The following is a 17,101-nucleotide window of genomic DNA, read 5'->3' on the forward strand; positions in this document are numbered from 1 at the left end:
GAAATCATGACCTTTGATTCTTTAGAACATCATGGTCTTGGTCCCATCACAAACAGAGGCATCCACCTAAGATAAATGACTACAAAAGTCAAGAGTAAGCCATTCTGTCTAATATAGCAGATAGCAAGAACAAGCACAGATGCACTGATAGAGAATAGAAATGGATAATTCCATTTCTTCTACACTTTGTATCTCTGACTAAAATTACAACTAAGATAACTAAAACTCAAGTAAAAAGAATAAGATAAAGAGTAAATTAAGACATATTTGAATTGGCTATTTGATCCTATAATTTTCTACGGCAATTCTTCTCGGATAACTGTCCCAACTCTAATGATGGAATCCCTGTTAACCTAATGCCTGCGGGAGAGAGGTGAGTGAGGAGAGCACAACATTGTACTGGAAAGCAGAGAAATTATATGTTGAAGGGCCGTGTAAACACGTACCCATCATCCCATCCTTGATATTTGATGTACCACCTTTGCATGTTCATACCCATCATCCCATCCTTGATATTTGATGTACCACCTTTGCATGTTCATACACCCTTTCATCGTATAATTTTCTCCTGGAAAGCATGATTAAAAAGTAAACAGGGATTCCATGACTTTTTTTCATGGTTACCAAACATCCCCTTAATTGGATCTTAGGTCTAGTTTTGGATGGTATGGATCAACCAAAGATGGGGTGCGCTATGTAGATATTTGAGGTTGATTGGATGGTTAGGAAAAGACAAACAAAAGGGGGTGGAATGCTGGAAATGGGAGTGGAATTATAATTTCCTTCGTGAAAAATGAGCAATTTTGCTATTCCCTAAGTTCATTGGGGAAAAAAAAATTTGGTCTTGAAACTCAACCAGTTTATGCGGCAACTGATTCCCAAAGTCTCAATACATTTCTGACCTGGAAAAAAAAAATGAGGTAGTTTCAATTCTACTTGATTTTCAAGCACTTGAAGAGCACTTTTGCATATTACTCGTACATGTGATCCTTCAGGAACTTGGAAAAAGAATGAAATAGTTCCAATACTACTTGATTTTCATGCACTTGATGAGGACTTTTGCAAATCTCTTGTACATGTGAATCTTCAGGAACTTGTCCTCTATCTTACTTCTTCCTCTCATTCCCATCTTCTCCCTTTCTGATGGGTTCTTTAGCAAAAACTGGAGATTTTGCGAGAGGACTTGAATCCCTTGACGGCCGACAGGGTGAAGAAGACCTGTTACATTGTGCTCAACAATCTCCTTAGTCCCTCCTGCATCTGTTCCAAGCACCTAAACAAACAAACCAAAAATGATGTTAAAGAAATTCTTGGTAGGATTAACTTAGCAATAATCTGGGTGTTCATAGCCATATCATCATGATTAGATAGTCGTAGGTGCAACTCGAGTCGACTTTTTTGGGAATTCGGGTTGAGCTTTTGCCCTAAAATCGGGTCGGGTTTGGGTTGATTCCAATTCATTTTTTAGCAAAAATTCATCCTGATCCAACCCAACCCAAGTTGCATCCATATATACTGGTGACAAAGAACAACCCCCATCTGACTGTAATTAGATGGTGATGTAAATCACATGCATTTATTCCCTTAAATTAGTTTATCATGTAACAAGAAGTACTAAGCACTCATCTGCCTAAAGGTATTGGTTCCATCCAAACGATTTATGATTCAGAAACAGGACACAGCCAATACATATTGCGACTGTTCACCTCGGCGATAAAAATCCTTCGATAAGCTGTTCCTGGGATTGGCGATCCTGCTTGGATAAATTTACCTTGAAATTAACTTGTCGGCTCTTCGTTGATTTTGTTTGGTAATATTTTATCCATCAACAAAGGTCCAAAATATTCGTTACCTCGTTACCCCAACCATTAAAACAAATAGTCATTACCCTAATATTAAGTGTCATAAGTCTAAAATGAATTCATGATAATTTCAGAAAGATTAAGTCTTTTTACTTCTTCACTACGGAATATAATGATGGGATTATATGGATCCTCAAGCAGAATGGCCGGTTTTCTGTTAAATCCTATTATTCTTTGTTGATCCTCTCTACTAGGACAAGGTTCCCTAATATTTAGACTTCTCTAGCTTCTCCTAGAGCTATAACGATTTTATAGTGTGCATTGCACGGGAAAATCCTCACGGGAAACCTATCATATAAGAAAAATATGTGATATGTATTTTCTGTTGATTCCCTGGGAGTTTTTTATATATAATCCTAGCCTATCCAAATTTGGAGTTACTTTTTTGGGTTGTATAAAGTAATGTTTAAAAACTTGAACTCAGACCAGACTTGGGCAAGGTAAAAAGGAGTTGACTCTAGGGAGGTCAATGATTGACGCGGTCAACTCTAGGGAGAAATAGAACCATGACAAGTATAAGAAGATTTTCAGACTATATCATTCACATCAAACTTATTGATCTTATCTTGAAGGAATTTCTTTACATGGAGCAGACAATGGCTAGATTATATTAGTAACAAGTAAATCCTTTGTAAGAAGACACGAGAGATGGTGGGGATCGGGGATAGACACCAACACGAGGCATGGGACAAACAAAAAAGCACTTGATCATGATCAAACTAGTAAACGTACTTGGGTACTGAGCATTTTACCTATAAGAACTGAATTCCTTGAGATGCATAGTTACAACATCGTAGGATATAGGTAAAATAAAACAAATAGAATTTATCCATTCTTGTTTGAGCTTATACCAGATTTGTTTTTCAAGTTGGATAAGTTGGAGGACTCTTCCTTTTTGTCTAATAGATCGGTTTCTGACCTGATTTATTTCTTTCTAATGAAGAGACTCTAAAAACATCCTGTTCTTGGAACAAAGTGCCACTTCAACTCTTCAAGACCCTTCATTTTGTGAACAAGCATTACCCAAGAGATCCTCCTAAAGGATTTTTCGCTCGACCAATTCATCTGAAATCAGATGGAATAACCACATGTTCAAAGAAAAATGAAGAATGATTTCTCAATCCCCAAATGCGTAATCCTTTGAAGGGAAGTGATATGAGATTGGGTGAGGAAAAATGAAGAATGATTTCTCAATCCCCAAATGTGTAATCCTTTGAAGGGAAGTGATATGAGATTGGGTGAGGAAGGCCTCTGGAAAGGACTCCTCCGTAGTTCACAAACTCTCCCTAGTTGAGACATTAAGTAGTGATATGAGATTGGGTGAGGAAGGAATGGAAAGGACTTCTCCCTAGTTGACAAACTCTCCCTAATTGAGACATTAGGTAGTGTTTGAGGGGTGTTGACAGTTGTGATCTGTATTTTTTGTAATTGTTGAATAACATGTATTACCGTAGTTTAGTCATCACTTGTAGTCTTAGGGGCATTACAGTCATTGTAGATTGTTGCCCAATTTGGGGCCTATATATACATCATATACATGAGGAGGTCCCTAGTAGAGATTCCCCATCATCTCTACTCCTCTTTTTCTTCCTCTCTTCTAACCCTAACTCCTTTTCTAACAGTAATATAAATCTAAGTTGGGGTGGCGTGGTCCTTTTTGGCCTTTAAGTGATTTCTTTTGAATAGTTGTATTGCATATATAGGCCTTTATAATTTTGTAGTCCTTTGTTGTAACTCTTATATTTATGGTATGTTCTACCCTCATTGAGTTGAAATCATCAGACGTAGGAGACCTTATGCCAAACCATAAGGGGGGAGTTTGAATCAAGTACAAATACTGACTTATGGTGACATATAGGATACAGGTACAAAGGCTTAACCTTATTATTTTGACTAGCAATCTGCATATTGAGAATTGTCAACAAAACCTTTCTAGGAAAATGGTTGTGGAGATTTGCAGAGGAAAGGAACCAACTATGGACAAGGGTGATTAAATCTAAGTACAAGGTTTGCTCAGTTAATTGGATTTCCAATGAGAAATTATTGACGGTGTGAAGGGGCATTTTGAGGTAAAAGCATAAATTTCTTGAAGGCATGAGATATAGAGTCCACACTGGAGACGGAGTACAATTTTAGGCTTTAGCAGATAAATAGTGTATGGAATCGAGCTATTGGGACCAACACAGGCATTTCAGCTGATTGGGATTTTCCTTCACCGTGTTGAATATTTTACATATTTGGTTCATGTAATAAAAGTTTCGAACGAAACGTCGAACAAAACAACTGAAATTCCTAAACATTTCATTTTAGGAGCCAAAACGAAACGGTGAACGAAACGGAATTCAAAGGGTTTGGATCCTCAACTCCTCTGGTTCCTTCACAGTGAAGTCTTCCTATCATCATATAGCTTCTGGCTCTCAGTGCTGGTAGCGATCCAAAGTTTGGAGTGTTCCAGCCCCACCTAGAGTTTGAACTTTTGGATGTGCAGCTTTCCAGGATAAGTTTCAAACGGTTGACCATCTCTGATATTGGCAAATGCTTATCATCGATCATTGTGCTCTGTGTGGAAGCGAGGGAGTTTGCGGACCACATGTTCCTCCACTGCAGATTCTCCAGAGATTGTGGGTCCGAACCCTGAAGAAATTTGGGATTGCATGGGTCTTTCTTGCTCGCTCGTATGATCTGCTTGAGTGTTAGTTCTTTGTGTTGGGGCTAATAAAAGGAATGCTTCTCTGGAAGCTAATGTTGTTGGCCACTATTTGGGTCCTTTGGAAAGAAAGGAACGCTGGTATATTTAAGAATGTTGTCAAAGTTGCCATCTCTACCTACTCGAGGATCATTTCATTGACCATCTCTTAGGCTAGAATCTTTCCCTATTTCAAGATGTATTGGCCACTGACATCAATTGTTAATGGAAGGAGATTTGCACCAACAAAGAGAGGCTGGAGGTTATTGACCCAGATTGACCCTCTCGACCCAGGCTGGCTGAAGTTAAAATTTCAGAGATCAAGCTTAGGCAACCCTGGCATTGGTAGCCTCCTAAGAGGTGAGACTGGTTCGACCATATGGGCCTTATCTGGTCATATTGGTATTAAGGATTCTAACGAAGCTGAAATGAAGGCGATCTTGCATGGCATAAGGCGTGGATAAAAGAGACTTGGATAATATGATTGTGGAGGGATATTCCCTCAATGCGATTCAATGGATGGATGGAAGCCACCCTCACCCTTGGAGATTTATAGAGATGATAAACAATATTTTGGATCCCCTGTGGAGGGCCACTCGGTTCGCTTTCAGCATGTCCCGTGGTCGGCGAATTGAGAGATGGACTGCCTCGCTCAAGTGGGAGTTGACATGCTTTTTTATTATTTACCTCCTTGATTGTCCATCTTTTTGCTCTCTTTGTTTATTTGTGCTTTGTATCTTCTTTCTCCGACCATCTCTGCCACGAGTATTCGTTCTTTCTTTTATTAAAATTCCATCATTTCAAAAAAAAAGAGGAAAAAAACAGGGTGGCATTTTGAAAATGATGGAAGAGCTATGCCATCACCTACACTATGTGTGAGGAGTGACACTCAATTGTCTACAATACTATTCTATGCATGCCCGTAAGAATGTGTTGTTAAAATATGATGCGCTTAAATGTTGCTCTCAAATGAGAAGCATGATAGTCAATATGGTTTTAACTAATGAAATGAAGCACCGACTTTCCAACATGTGAATTGAATTGTAGAAACATACGATATTATAACTAATCAAGCATTAATTCAAGATGCATAAAAGATAATGTGATTGCAATACCGGCAAGCCAAACGCCATTGCTTCAATGGTCACCCTCCCAAACGTTTCCCCAAGTCCCTACAGACCAATCAGTCAACAGTTAAATATTTATAAAGAAGAATGAGATGATTATTAAATCTCGACACAAATTATATAATATGGAAATCCATTTAATTTCAATGAGACATAATTCCAGAAGTTAAAACGAAAGTGGAAAATTCAACAACAAATAGTTATCTAAGATAACTTATTTTCTATTTCCTGCATATAAATCAGTAACAGGGTTGTTGCTCGGTAAGGAATGTTTAGTCATTGACTTTAGATTCTGAGTCATTTACGGCTCTACACTTAATTAGTATTGTTGTGATTTGTAGAATTCAGTAGAATTAGGTTCTTTTTATTCCCTCAAAATCTTCACGGTTCTTCCTCTACATGGTACCGGAAATCTTTAAATTCTCGATTGAATATCAATTAATTATATGTTTGATTAATGATTAGTAAGATCTAGGAAGTGATTAGAATCATTGAAACATTGTTGCTGGGACCAAACCCCATAAAATGCATAGGTGACATCATCATTTATACTGTTAACTTCAGGCATTCTTTCCCGTTGTTTAGCTTTGTGGATCTGTATTTTGCTATTGTTTTTGTAACTCTTAGTGTGGGTCATCTTGAGCCTGGGCCATTCATACTTTATTTTTTCCAATAAAATTCCTTGACGAATCTTTCAATAGAAAGTGCTGCACTTAAGCCACATTTCTGTTGGTGAGGCATTGAATGAGACGTCTCACACTTCTAAACCGAAGGAAAGGACATCAGTGATCCCCCCTCCTGCTGCTAAAGAAGGAATGTTAGTTTATTTGAAGATACAACTGTCTCTGTTCTTTATGTTGTAAGTTAAGACACTGCTTTTTTCTTTTGCCTGGGACCCATCATCAGACAAGGAAAGAGCAGGTATTTTATGGGGCAAGATTATAATAGAAAGAAACGAAACAACAAACTGCTACACCCTACAGGACAATGCCTAATTCCTTTCCTGGAATCAGATACTTTCCCCTCATTTTTTGCTCCAAAGTTAATATTATTTATAGCTTCTTATTACCCTCAGAAAGAAAGAGGCCTTGTATTACTCATCCAACTAATCAACTTGTCTGTATCAAGATTTTTCTACTGCCTATAGGGATGTTGTTTCAGTTATTTTAAATATCAAAGAACACTCCAATTTTACTGAGACTCTAGTTCATGCAAGGTAGAAGAAGCATAACATCAGTGAAATATAACAGAGAGTGGAAGTAATGGGTTCGACTTGAATCCACATGAAGTTCCTTCCCTCCTTTCTTCTTCTCCCCTTTCTCTTCTTACTTTCTACACCAAACAAGTAACAAAGGTCCAAAGAGCATACTAGCAACAAAAAATGTTGCAAGAATCCATTAGTGATATCAGAAAGCTTCCCACCTTCATTAGGACCAGCGGCTCATTTAAGGCAAGACTAGAAATGCTATATCCAAGGTAATTGTTTTGTATATATCTAAGGTAATGTTGCTAACAAAAGACTGATTTTACAAGCACTAACAGTTACCAAATTTAATTAAAAACTGTTTCCCAATGCTTACAGAAAAAGGGAAAATACTAATGGAGTTTGCTAAAAATGCAATTCAAGTGTTCTGGCTGAGGATATCAATTTTCGGTTTGTACCCTAATGCATAGGGCTATGTAATTTTTACCATTAAAAAAAAGGGTTATGCAATTCAACAGTTCCTTATCTTCTAGAAAATAACCCTGTCAGATGTGAGATTGAGACTAAGAGGTTCATGTATCAGTTGAATTTTTCTATGAAGAAACAACCCAACAAATGAACATATTGCTAATAAATTGCTTGCACATGCTCATACATGGAGTATTCCAAGAGTAAATCTGAAACTTTTTTATACAATGATCTATCTGAAATTTCATAAAAGTCAAGGAGAAATAGCAGTGCTTTCCACGTTAAAGACATAATTAAAAACACTTGTGAAATGGTATTAACACTAAAAAGCAAGTCAAATATTTGAAGGGCACGAGCCAAATTTACCTGGGCGTTTATAACATAAACATCTGCTGCAGCGTAGAGTGAGGCAACACGTGTAGTTGCTGGGGTCCATAACACTAACTTTGAGAGGGCTGAATGTTGAGATAAAAACCTGAGAATTCCTTTGATATACAACACTTTATTACTCTTGGACCCTATGGATCCAATTAAAACAGTAAGAGTCTGCTCTGGTCTTTCCTCATTGTTTGGCAACATTTTCCTTATCTTATTATCATCACTATGGGTTACATTATTTCGATATTTACTGGAGTGAAGGACATCTGCTAGCTTCAATTTTTTCCTTTTAAGTTCATCGGGAGTAACATCAGACCCATTAGTTCGGTGGAATCTATCAGCAGATCTACCATGGCGCTTAACTCTTTGAAACAAAGACCTTGAATGCTTCCTGCCATCCATGGTAGAATGGCCCTGGCCAACGGTTATCCCTGACATAATTTTCTTTTCAATCAAACCATTGCTTGTGTTATTTTCCAAAGAGATGATTTGTTCAACCGTCAAGAGAGCTGATTCAAGAAGCAACAGCTGGCCTTTTCCAGGGTTGATACTGCTTAGAGATATTACAAGCATATGGTTAGCAGCTAATCCCATCTCTTCTCTAACTGCATTTCGTAACAAACGCCTTTTTTCTAGCATCTTCTCAACACTGAATGATGGAGTATTCAGGGAACAAGGAATGCCTGCTACAAATGCAAGTTCATCATTAACAGATAGAGGAACCATCATAGGCTGGGAACTCAACTGAACGTGTTCTTCTTCACACCAGGCCAGCCATTGTTTCGACTGTGAGTCAGACAGGAATACCAACATCTTCACTCGATTAAGCATGTGTTTCGACCGATCAAAGTATTCCCGTCGGTTCTCCATGATCCACCAAACAATTTGACTTGATCCAGCAGTGAAATGTGAAAGATATTGTTCTGAAAAAAGGCATCAGGTCAACCAGAATAAGGTTAAATCAAACTTGTTAATCCAATTCATCTCATTCTTCAAGAATTTCAGCTAAAAATATTTGTTTTTGCGTATCTCTCTATTCTACACGACTTACGTATCGTAAACATCATCTTCATGAATACCATTACCAATAGAAAAACATTTGATGCCCACCACTATATGCTGCCTTGTGGAGAATTAATTGTTGATAAGGTAATAAAAACTGCTTCTGGGTTAAAAAGGTATGGGAAGTTTCCCTCTTGCAACAAATAACAGCCAGAGAAAACTAATACTAGATTTCAATTCACAATATCCTTATTTTGGGTAAGCAGAGTATACATACTACATAGAACTAGATAACATTCAAATGCTTATAGAACAAAAAAAACAACTTTCAAATTTCAATGCAAACAGATTAGGAAGAAATCCAGGATAAATACAACGACATACATCACTGAAAGCAGAAGACAGTAAAAAACATGTCCTTTTGAGACCTTTAGTTATCGATAAAAATACATTATACGGAATCATTCAAAATGCCAGAAGCTATAAACGTCCCCATCTTACAAGAAGCAATTTCCAGAATGAGTTTGTGAACAAAATGGTGGTGGAAAAAATCGTCAAAGAGACCCACCCCGGTTTATAAAACAGCCTATATAAAGGACAGAACATCCATGCAATTGATGATACTAGAGACCAATTAACCACACAGGAAATTGGAAATATACAAATATGGTCTGGTAGTTAGTGGCATAAATAGAATTTGTTTTACTTTTGGAACTGGGGGAATTTCATGCCTTTAAATGGACAGCTTATAGTATGGACCCATACTCATTCAAGTAAAATGTAGCTTCCATAGAACTACCCATAGTTCAAATTATATATCCTAAGGACACTCAAACAAAGTCAATCCATGGTTTTCTGTTCTATGCTCTAATCATTCAACCAAGTGGTGTACATCAGGTTATGTTTTCACTTTTCAACTATTTGATACAGAACAAATATTTGAGATAACAGAACAAGCATATCACATCAAGGTGTATTCATAAACTAAGAACACCATGCAATTTGGTTATATTACACTTCAAAATGAATGGAAAAAACTTACGTAGATACATTAATCAGTTTCCTGTATTTACAAAATTTAGATACCCTAAAGCTTGCGAAAGATTTCTCACCAATCCATGATGCGCAGACTGCTGATCCTGCGATAACAAGATCCGCTTTCATGGCAGTCTTGTAGCTGAGCTCAGCCTTGTCCTTCAACACTTTGATTCCTCGTCTAGAAAGCTCCCCCATCAAACCACCCTTTTTGCTAAGAACCACAACAGACACAGTGGCTCCACAGCTCAAAAGCTCGGTTGCCAATTCCATCATTGAAAGTGGGGAGCCCGTCATGGACAGCTCATGAAGTATCAACACAAATGATCGCGACCAAACGATGCGTGAAAATTCCCCCTTCCTGTCACAGGTACCTGATCGTTTCTCAGCACTCCATCCCAAAATGCTATCCTCCGTCTTACCAAATGGACCGACTATCAATCCATAGGAAGTATTTCTTCTAGGAATCTCCTCTTCCAAGTCACTGCTTTGTTGCTGCACCACAGGTTTTTGTTTTGCACGTGAGCGCTCTATAGTTGACCTTTTACTCTTTCTCCTACGCGATGAAACTCGATTCGGTTTTTTTGCCAAACTCACCTCAACAAACTTCTTCAAATTCGCCGTACTTTTGATTTCACTAGAAGCATTGCTGGCTAACGAAACATTCACACTTTTATCTGTATTTGAATGTTGATCCTGGTCAGCATCAGAAATACCAAACCCACTTTTACTTTGATAACCAACAAACCCCTCTTTATTATCATTATGAGCCCATTTGGACTGGAAAAAAAACCCTAGATAAGCCCAGAGAGTAATTAAAATCAACCAAAATACCAAACGATTGCCTCGGATCCACTGAAAATGGCTCAAATTAGTTCGAGCTTCTCTTCGAGGAGTTCGACTAGAATGCAATCTCCGAAACGAAGGAGAACCCCTAGGCGTTGACCTCCCTGATAATGTCGATTTTAAGGTACCGCTCGGACGTAAAGATGACTGTCTCACAACATTTACTTGTAAATCTCCTCTGTTATTGCTTTCTGACATATTTTCCTTCTACTTTATACTCTCAAAACCTTAAGAAATATTATTTCAAATCTCCTCCATTTGATTTTCACCAAATTCACACACTAAATCAATAGAAAACCGCCAAACATACCACAACAACAACTCAAAGACAAAGATCAAACGCTGAATAAACCCTAACCAACTATCATACTCCAAGACATGGCCGTAGGAATCTTTAAACAGCTGAAACCTAATTTTCAGCTTCTTGATGCTTAAACTTACAAGAAGTAAGAAAATCCGCACTTATCATCTTCCAAATTACAAAGATCGAACTTTAGCCAAAACGATTTATTCGGAAGAAAAAAAAACTCCTCAGATTCACACTCAAACCTGCTTGATGATTAAAAAAAGCTACATTACAAAGAAATAGAAAAAAAATCTTTGAAATCTGATTTAAGAAAAGCATTAAAGAAAGATCATACCGTTCGGAAAAAAACTGCCTCTGAGCTGCTCACTCAAAGTTCTTGATGCGATAAGCGGATATCACATCTGATCTTTGATTAAGAGAGTAAGAAAGTGCTTTGAAGTATGAGATACGTAAGCCTTAAATCTGGAATTCGAGATCTAGAGAGAGCTTAAGCAAAAGATTATAGAGATGAAAACTCCTCTAATCACTTCAGAGAGAGAGAGAGAGAGAGATTCTTGTCTGAATTCAGAACGATTCTCGCACGAGTCGGAGAGCTCGTGAGGAAAAGGCGTTTGCTTAGAATTACTAAAATAGCCTGCAAAAAAGTCGAAATGACCAAGTCAATTCCTGGTGGAAGTGGGATTCTTGGGTTAGGTCTCACAAAATTACCAAAACACCTTTCTTGAAAGCCTGAAGTTTCGGAGACGTAGCTAAAAACTGAAAACGAACCCGTCGGTTAAAACAAGAAAAAGAGGAAACTATTTGGAGGTTGAAAGTGGAGTCGGATTGAGTCCCTATCGTTTCTTTTCTCGGGAGACTTCTTTTTCCTACAGACAAAATTACCTCTCCATCGGCAATGCACATGAAAAACCAAGTGAAAGCTGCCATAGTGAAGTTGCCACTTAGTGGGCCGCCGCAGATGCGGAAGCATGGTGGGATGTTGGTCCTAAGTGGGGTCCGTCTAGCTATGGGACTAGGTGGGACCCAACCTGGTATGGAACAGGTTTAAAGAGCCTTGCCTAACGCGCTCCATCAGCTCTAGAACTGGTGGCATATTGGTAAGGTACCTAACATAATATGCTAATTATGAGGGTAAAATAGTTGCATTACATTGGACAAAAGGTTAGTTAAAGACATTTTAACGTTCTCTTAAAAAAATAATAAAAAATAGGGTCCACATCATATGATGCTCCAACGTAAATAGGTTATGCACCAAACATGATGATCCTCACCATGGGATCAATAGAGGGAGGGCACATGATAGAAACCTCTACAAATTGGAGGATTGGATCCCATTGTTTACTAAATGCGCACAACCCATTAAAAAGTAAGTGGGGCCCAATATTTTAGATGATCTAGTCCTTTCATTTATTGGTCTAGATGGGGGGCTGCCCCAATGGGATGATCCTAACCCTTTGATGAGGATGGAATTTGAGGGCACAAACCTGCCCACAAAAGGAACCAAAGCTCAATTGGTAAAGACTCTGAGGTTCAATCTCAGCTTACCAAAAGATAAGAAGGGAGAGATTATTTATGCCCTGAGGCGTTTTAGATTGTGACAAAAGATTGTAAGCCCCACAAGCCAATAGGTACTTGGGCTGTTATCCGCACGACCATTTTTTGATAATGGGCTACTCGTCCCACTATCAAAACATGTTCGTGCAGATATCGGTCGTCTTTTTATTCCGTTATAACGAGAAATTTAACCAACATAGCACCCACAAAGAAGAAGAGGGAAACCCACACCTGCAAATTTCTCAAAGGCGCTCTGCAACTTTACCTCATCGCCTGTTAGGGTATATGTTCTCTACATCCTCATTTTCTTCTTCTCCCTTTCTTGGGCTTTTTTCTATTCATCTTTTTCTTTCTGCTTATTGGGTTTTTGTACTTTTGTATTCGTATCTATTTTTTTATTGTTGCATTTTCTATCTTGTTTAATATTTATTTATGATTTGACTTTGTCTGATAATAGAAAATCGATGTAGTGAAATTTTGGAATGCTTCTTATTGGTTATCGGCTTATATGTAAATTCTTTTTTGGCATATATGATTTTCTTTTCTTTTCTCCTTTAATCCTTCAGACATGAATAGAAAGTTTTACTTAGTTTCTTTCTTTCTAGGGTTTTTAGTGGCTGAATTAATCTAGTTGAAGTTGTGATGTTTTATTCTCATCTTGTGGGTTTCTATTCTTCTATGTTATCTTACTGTTAGATCATGAATTTGATTTTTCTTCCTCTCTTTTCCTTTGAATAATTTAATGTGTAGTTTCTAAAGAATGCATATTTGTTTGTGTCATTTTCTGATAAATGGAAATGGGAGATTCTTGTGAACTTTTATGGTAGTTTATATGGACCATAAAGAAGTGCCTTCCATTTTCTGTAGTGTTATACATTCTTATTGTTAAAGAATAATTCATTGAAGTAATATAAAACTAGAGGAATGATAGATGCAAGGGCCCTCTTTATGCAAGGGCTAAAGAAGGGCCCTTGAATAGATCCACATCAAGTGCAACCGAATTCAGTTTCTCAACCGACTTTAAAAACGACGTGGATCTATTCAAGGGCCCTTCTCTGGCCCTTGCATCTATCATTCCTCATAAAACTATCATGTACAACAAAAATCGATATCTCCTCACTAAGAGTGGGTGTCTGCTAGGCATAGGGCTTGAGAGAAAAAAAGCTAGATGGGGGATTCAGAGCAGTGTTGGACTTGAGCATGAAAGCTTATCCGAACTTGAAAATCTTTTTTGGTTCAAACCTCTTGAATGTTAGGTTGATAAACTGATCAAGTTGTAAATAACCCGTCGAGGTTTTTAAGTAATTAATTGGGGTTTTCTCAGGTTTTTAAGAATAATAAGAAACATCGGTTTTTTGTTGCTAAATTCCACTCTCTGGTGTCTGACGTTCTGTTATTCAAAGTTCAAACTCATTTTTATAGAATGATGTGTTTTTATGTTTTTTGTTGGAAGAATTGCGCATAACATCCCTTTGGTGTTAGTGATTTTCAGTTTCTGTTACTTAACCTTTTTGTATTCAGTGTTTGTATTCTTGTAAAGGGATGACTGATGCCTTTTTTTTCTTTCTTTATGAATTTATTGCACTTGGGTTCTTCTATTCTTGAACAAGTTCAGAAGCCATTTATGCCCACTTTCTACAAAGAAATGATGCATGGTGTCTTAAAACTATTATCCCAAACATTACATGCTTTTAAGTTCTGTTGCTACTGTATTCTGCCTCCCATAATCTCTCAGTGATGCTTTAAAGTTGTTCCATCTAATCTGCCTTGTGCCATATCTAGAAATCTGTATCGAGTCTTTCTAGACATCTCCTGCCTTCACTAATTTAAGGGACTTCAGTCTGCTGTAACTGAAATTTGCTGCATTTATATTCTTCATTGTGTGAACTGTTCACTGCAGTCTGTTATTTTTCATCGTCGAAAATTGGTCCATGAAAAATTGACAGCCGGTTCCTGCTACTCATCTTAGACAATCACCCACTCCTTGTCAGTATTTATATCATTCCGAGCATTGCATTTATCATTGATTTTTGTACCTATTGATGGAGATCGTAGGCACCCATTTCAGACTAATACGAAGTGCGGTCACAAACTTGTGGGGGGCCAATAAGTGTCATAATCGCCCTTTAGACATTTTATTTTCATGTTATTTTATTTTATTTAGTACTTTTCAATTGCCTCTATTTGTGGGGCCTGATTTGTACATTTAGTTTTGGAATAATATTATGTGCAAGTTTCTTCTTCTCTTACTATCTCTCTTCCCTCCTATTTCTCTTCTTCCCTTCCTATTTCCCGTTCTACGTCACCTATTATCTTGATTCCTTCACCTCTTTCTTTTTAAGGAATAGAAATTTGTTGATTACTTAGTTGCTTCTTCGTTCGTATTTCAAAATTTTGGTTGGTGATGTGTTACACGTGCAGCGACTTATAATAATCTGTTGTCCAGGTGCTGGGATCTGGTCTGCTTATTTAACCTTTTAAGAGCAACTTATGATAGTTCTTCAATCATAGTCTCAGCTCGTAGGTTCTCAATGGGGGGTGCAAAAAATTCCTTCTCTCCTAAAAAGAGGGTTGCAAGCAGGGAACTTTCACGGGATAACCCTGGACTTGATGATGATAACGATGCTCCCGAACAAGTGACTGGGACTTCTCAGAGAACCAGCAAGGAAGTTTTGGCACCCAGAAGGATTATTAAGGTGCGCCGGCATCAATGCCCTTTGACTGATACCCGGGGTGCAGAAAATGCCTTCCCTCCTTCTAAAAAGAGGGTTGCAGGGAGGGGACTTTCTCGGGATAACCCGGGACTTGATGATGATAATGACGCTCCCAAACAAGTGACTGGGACTTCTCAGAGAGCCAGCGAGGAAGTGTTGACACCCAGAAGGATTGTTAAGGTCCGCCGGCATCAACGCCCTTTGACTGATACCCGGGGTGCAGATAATGCCTTCTCTCCTTCTAAAATGAGGGTTGCAGGGAGGGAACTTTCTCGGGATAACCCGGGACTTGATGATGATGATGATGCTCCCAAACAAGTGACTGGGACTTCTCAGAGAACCAGCAAGAAAGTGTTGGCACCCAGAAGGATTTTTAAAGCTCGACGGCATCAACCCCATTTGACTGATTCTCAGGGTGCAGAAAATGCCTTCTCTCCTTCTAAAAAGAGGGTTGCAGGGAGGGAACTTTCTCGGGATAATCCGGGACTTGATGATGATAATGATGCTCCCAAACAAGTGACTGGGACTTCTCAGAACCAGCGAGGAAGTGTTGGCACCCAGAAGGATTGTTAAAGTGTGCCGGCATAAACCTCCTTTGACTGATTCTGGTGCAAACACTACTAGTGCTACTGTTCAGCTTCAATCTCTTGGTGATAAAGGAGTTTCCGAGGGGATAGATAGTACTGTCTTTCATGGAAAAACTCATGATGAAGAAACTGAAAAAGAAGCCAGTAGAAAAGAGCCCAATGGCACTGACGAAGGCGATAAGCAGTTGAAAGATGAAGCTTATGAGGAGACAAAAGATTCTGTTAAACAGGCAAGCAAACCCGAAGAAAGTGATAATGAAGTTAAGGAAGCCAATGACGAAGAAAATAGAGCTGCAGCACATACTCAATTGAGTTTATTCCAACAGTTGTCTAGCAGCCAGAATGCCTTTACAGGACTTGCAGGAACTGGATTTTCGAGTTCTTCGTTTTCACTTGGGACAATTCCAAAAGATGGGTCTCATTTTGGTGGGAGTTCTGTGCCTCTTTTTGGGATAAAGAATGAAAAGACATCCTCCAACAATGGCAGTTCTTCTCTGCAGACAGAGGGAAGTTGTCTGCCTGCAATACGGGAGGTGTCTGTTGAAACTGGAGAAGAGAATGAAAAGACAGTTTTTACTGAACATGCAGCATTGTTTGAGTATATAGATGGAGTTTGGAAGGAACGAGGAAAAGGGGAGGTGAAAGTGAATGTCTCTACAACAGATGATGAAAGAAGTGGCAGGCTTGTGATGAGGGCTAGGGGTAACTATAGGTTGATCTTGAATGCTAGTCTTTACCCACATACAAAGCTCACCAATATGGAAAAAAAGAGGCATCACATTTGCATGTATGAATAGCGTCGGCGAAGTAAAGGATGGGCTGGTTACATTTGCTTTGAAATTCAAGGACTATTCTGTCGTGGACAAGTTTCAAGAAGTTGTAATGGCGCACAAAGGCTGAAAGAAGACATTTTGAACACACCAGAAAATTCTCTGAAGGGTTATGATGATTAAAATAGCAGATTTCGAAAACTAAAATCAAGTGCTGGGATATTTCAGCCTGGGTAACCGCTGCAGGAATTCTCAGTTTGATTCTCATTGATGTTCTCAGCCTGTTTATGGTCTTTTTACATCGCTGAGGTGTAGGTTATATAGTCCTATGAAACTGGGTTGGCTTTGTTCTGCAATCTAATCCCTTTGTGTTACCTCTAGACAAGGATCTTAACATTTCTCTCTATGCAACCTAATGGCATATCATCTTGCAGCTTTTTTTTCCATGGCTGTATTGGGTTGGAAGTACTTTATTTGCTGCCGCAAAATGGCAGGACTGCTGAGTGTATCACTTCTAACGTTTTAATTTTCTGGAACATTGGACTCTTTGGATGCACGGAT

General features: G+C 38.4%; 1 protein-coding gene and 1 pseudogene across 2 annotated transcripts; one reads left to right on the forward strand and one right to left on the reverse strand.

Moving 5' to 3' along the window:
- Positions 1-763: 763 nt before the first annotated feature.
- On the reverse strand, positions 764-11,685 carry LOC143846995 (uncharacterized). Its single transcript, XM_077355639.1, has 5 exons — positions 11,250-11,685; positions 9,840-11,157; positions 7,714-8,648; positions 5,664-5,720; positions 764-1,273 (listed from the first exon to the last, which is right to left on the reverse strand). Exons 2-5 carry the CDS (start codon positions 10,804-10,806, stop codon positions 1,028-1,030), a joined length of 2,205 nt encoding a protein of 734 aa, XP_077211754.1. The 5' UTR covers positions 10,807-11,157; positions 11,250-11,685; the 3' UTR covers positions 764-1,027.
- A 970-nt stretch (positions 11,686-12,655) lies between these two features.
- LOC143846996 (nuclear pore complex protein NUP50B-like) lies at positions 12,656-17,085 on the forward strand (annotated as a pseudogene). The gene is made up of 2 exons (XR_013234895.1): positions 12,656-12,750; positions 14,916-17,085. The product of XR_013234895.1 is annotated as a nuclear pore complex protein NUP50B-like (transcript).
- Positions 17,086-17,101: the final 16 nt, after the last annotated feature.

The sequence above is a fragment of the Tasmannia lanceolata genome, unplaced genomic scaffold, assembly GCF_043159265.1.
Source record: "Tasmannia lanceolata isolate RefF3 unplaced genomic scaffold, GAP_Taslan_0.1 ptg000015l, whole genome shotgun sequence".
NCBI lineage: Eukaryota > Viridiplantae > Streptophyta > Magnoliopsida > Canellales > Winteraceae > Tasmannia > Tasmannia lanceolata.